At 56.7% G+C, this 3,153-nt stretch overlaps 1 protein-coding gene across 1 annotated transcript in view; it reads left to right on the top strand.

The window, feature by feature from the left end:
* GBX2 (gastrulation brain homeobox 2) overlaps nt 1-2,457 on the top strand; it is a 2,496-nt gene extending 39 nt beyond the window's left edge. Inside the window, exons 1-2 of the mRNA XM_086898087.1 lie at nt 1-634; nt 935-2,457. The exon at nt 1-634 is cut by the window's left edge and continues 39 nt beyond it. Of these exons, the coding sequence (XP_086754213.1) occupies nt 127-634; nt 935-1,458 (1,032 nt within the window). The 5' untranslated portion in view covers nt 1-126 and the 3' untranslated portion in view covers nt 1,459-2,457. The remainder of the gene's footprint in view (nt 635-934) is intronic.
* Nucleotides 2,458-3,153: the final 696 nt, after the last annotated feature.

Raw genomic sequence — 3,153 nt, 5'->3', positions numbered from 1 at the left:
AGCGAGGACGCCGCCGCCGCCGCCGCCGCCGAGCAGCAGCAGCAGCAGCAGGAGGAGGAAGAGGAGGAGGAGGAGGAGGAGGAGGAAGGTGCTCGCTCGCTCGCCCGCTCCCGCCGCCGCTCCGGCATGAGCGCGGCTTTCCAGCCCTCGCTGATGATGATGCAGCGCCCGCTGGGAAGCAGCACGGCCTTCAGCATCGACTCGCTGATCGGCAGCCCCCCTCCGCCCGCCCCCGGGCACTTCGTGTACACCGGCTACCCCATGTTCATGCCCTACCGGCCCGTGGTGCTGCCGCCGCCGCCGCCGCCGCCCGCGCTGCCGCAGGGAGCGCTGCCCCCCGCGCTGCCCCCCGCGCACCCGCACCACCACCAGCTGCCCAGCCTGCCCTCCGGCTTCTGCTCCAGCCTGGCCCAGGGCATGGCGCTCACCTCCACGCTCATGGCCACGCTGCCCGGCACCTTCCCCGCCTCCCCGCAGCACCAGGAGGCCGCCAGGAAGTTCGCGCCCCCCGGGAACTTCGAGAAAGCCGAGGGGATACCCCCGGACGGCGGCGGCGAGGACGGGAAAGGCTTCCTGGGCAAGGACGGGGCGCTCCTGCCCTTCCCCGCCGCCGACGCCGTCCAGGCTTCCCTCGGTGAGTGAGCGCCGCTGCCCGGGATGGGGGGGTCGGGAGATGCGGGGGAAAGCCCCGGGAGGAGACGGGGCTGGCCCCGGGGGGCTCCGAGGGGAAGGGAAGGGCTGAGCTCCCGCCGCCGCTCGGGAAGCTCTCGACAAAATCAACGCGACCCAAAGATGCTCCGGCAAAAAAAAAATTAAAAAAAATTAAAAAAAGAAAAAATGAATCAATCCCCCTCGCCATCAGTTTTGGGGTGCCGGGGGCGGCGCGGCTCGGAGGGTGCGGGATGCTAACGAGAGGCCTCTGCTTCCTTCCCAGCCGGGGCTCTCCGGGGCCAGGGCAAGGAGGATCCCAAAGCGGAGGAGGACGCGAAAGGCAAGGAGGAAAGTTTCTCCATGGACAGCGATCTCGATTATAGCTCGGACGACAACATCCCCGGCCAGGCGGCTCACAAGGAAGAGGACTCTGGCAACGCGCTGGAGGAAAACCCCCAGAACCCCCCCAATTCCGCCAGCACCACATCCACGGGCAAAAACCGGCGGAGGCGAACAGCCTTCACCAGCGAGCAGCTGCTGGAGCTGGAGAAGGAGTTTCACTGCAAAAAGTACCTGTCCCTGACAGAGAGGTCCCAGATCGCTCACGCCCTCAAACTCAGCGAGGTGCAGGTGAAAATCTGGTTCCAGAACAGGCGGGCCAAATGGAAACGGGTCAAGGCGGGCAACGCCAACTCCAAGACAGGGGAACCTTCCCGAAACCCCAAGATCGTGGTGCCCATCCCGGTGCACGTCAGCAGGTTCGCCATCAGGAGTCAGCACCAGCAGCTGGAGCAAGCCCGACCCTGATCTCTCCCTCCTCCTCACAGCCACAAGGGGTTTTTTTTTTTAAAAAAAAAAAGGGTAAAAAGTTTCCGACCCGGGGTTTGAAGGCGACTCACCCGAATAAAAACAGAATGGAGAGAAGCAAAAAAAAAAAAAAAAAGAGAGAAACAAACCCCAAAACCCTCAACAACGACAACCACGACAAAAAAAAAACCACCCCACCAAGCCTAAAGCGACAGGAAAATCAAACAAAACCCGCGGCGAGCGCATGGCAAATCCCCACCGCCAGCGAACTTTAAAGCGAAACTTTCCACTCGCCGCCGAGGGAAGAGGCTTGGAAAGTGTTTGGGTTGGGAGCAGGGATACCCCAGGCTGGAAGAGACCCCCACACCCCTCCCACACACACACACAGATATTTATTGCGAGGCTGCCCCGCTTTGGACACCCTTGGCTGGCGCGGCGGATGCGGAGCCGGCGCTGGAGCATCCCCAGCGAAACCCTTTAACCCATCTTTGGGCTTTTCTTTCTTATTCGGGGGCGAAAGGTAAAAGAAAAACAACAAAAAAGACGAGAGAACAAACAAACGAACAAGAAAAAAACCCGAAAGAAAACTCAGAGTTTCATTTCATGCCCTTTTTTATTTTTTATTGTTTGGTTTTATTGCCGATGGCTGAGTGGCAGGCACTGGGGAATGAGTTTTGAAATCTAATTTTTTTTTAATTTTTTTTTTTTTTTTTTTTTTTGCCTGGCTTTCTGTCGATTTGCCTATTCTACCAAGCCATGTTTAAAAGGAGAGAAACAGAGGGAGGGGGGGGAAAAAGGCAAAAAAAAAAAAAAAAAAAGCAAACAAAAAAAAAAAAAAAGAAAAAGCAGCACGATCTTCACTATTGTGTTTAATTTATTTCAATGTAGCTTATTTCCTTATAAGTTATGAAAATTTAAAAGGAAACTAAGTCTTGTGAATAAAAACCGACAAAGAAACAAAAAAGACTTTAAAAAAAAAAAGCCAAAAAAAAAAAAAAAGCCCTCCAGCCCCCGGCTGTTCTGTCCAGGATTTGGCGCTGAGCTGATTTTCTTTTCCCCTCCTGCGCTGCCGGAGCGATGCTGCTCTCGCCCGTGTTTTTGTTGGTTTTTTTGTTGTGTTTTGGTTTTTCCTTTTGCGAAGCCACGTTTATTGCCGGGGAGGGGGGAGCCGGGTGGAAAACTTTCTCTGTTTTTTGGTTTTGGTTTTTTTTTTTCCTTTTTTCCCTTTATTTGAGGGATGAAAAAGCTGGGGGGGGAAAAAAAAAAAGAAAGAAAGAAAGAAAAAAGCTGTTTAGCTGTGATTAAGCGGGGATGGCCGCGGGGCTGGGGGGGCAGGAGCACCCCCGCATCCTCCCCCAGCATCCCGCGGGTCCCCAGCCCCTGTTTGGGGGTCCGGAGCCCCCCAGCCCCGTGTTTTGCGGGGGGTGCTGCCTCTCCCAGCCCCGTTTTTGGGGGTCCTGCCGCTCCCCCAGCCCCGTGTTTGGGGGTGCACGGCTCCCCCCCAGCCCCGCTCCCCTTCTCGTTGTGTCGGGGCCGGAGCGGGGGGTGGGGAGGGGTCGGGGCCGGAGGGTCCCGCGTCCCCCCCTTCCCTTCCCGCATCCTTTTCATCCCTCTTTTTTTTTTTTTCCTTTTTTTTTTTTTCCATCCCCATTATCCGCATCCCGGCTCCATCCGTGCCGGTGCCACCGTGACATC

This window comes from Cyanistes caeruleus, chromosome 7 (assembly GCF_971803275.1).
Source record: "Cyanistes caeruleus chromosome 7, bCyaCae1.hap1.1, whole genome shotgun sequence".
Taxonomy (NCBI): Eukaryota; Metazoa; Chordata; class Aves; order Passeriformes; family Paridae; genus Cyanistes; species Cyanistes caeruleus.
The sequence above is the reverse complement of the archived record's forward strand: the minus strand, read 5'-3'. Positions and strand labels throughout refer to the sequence as shown.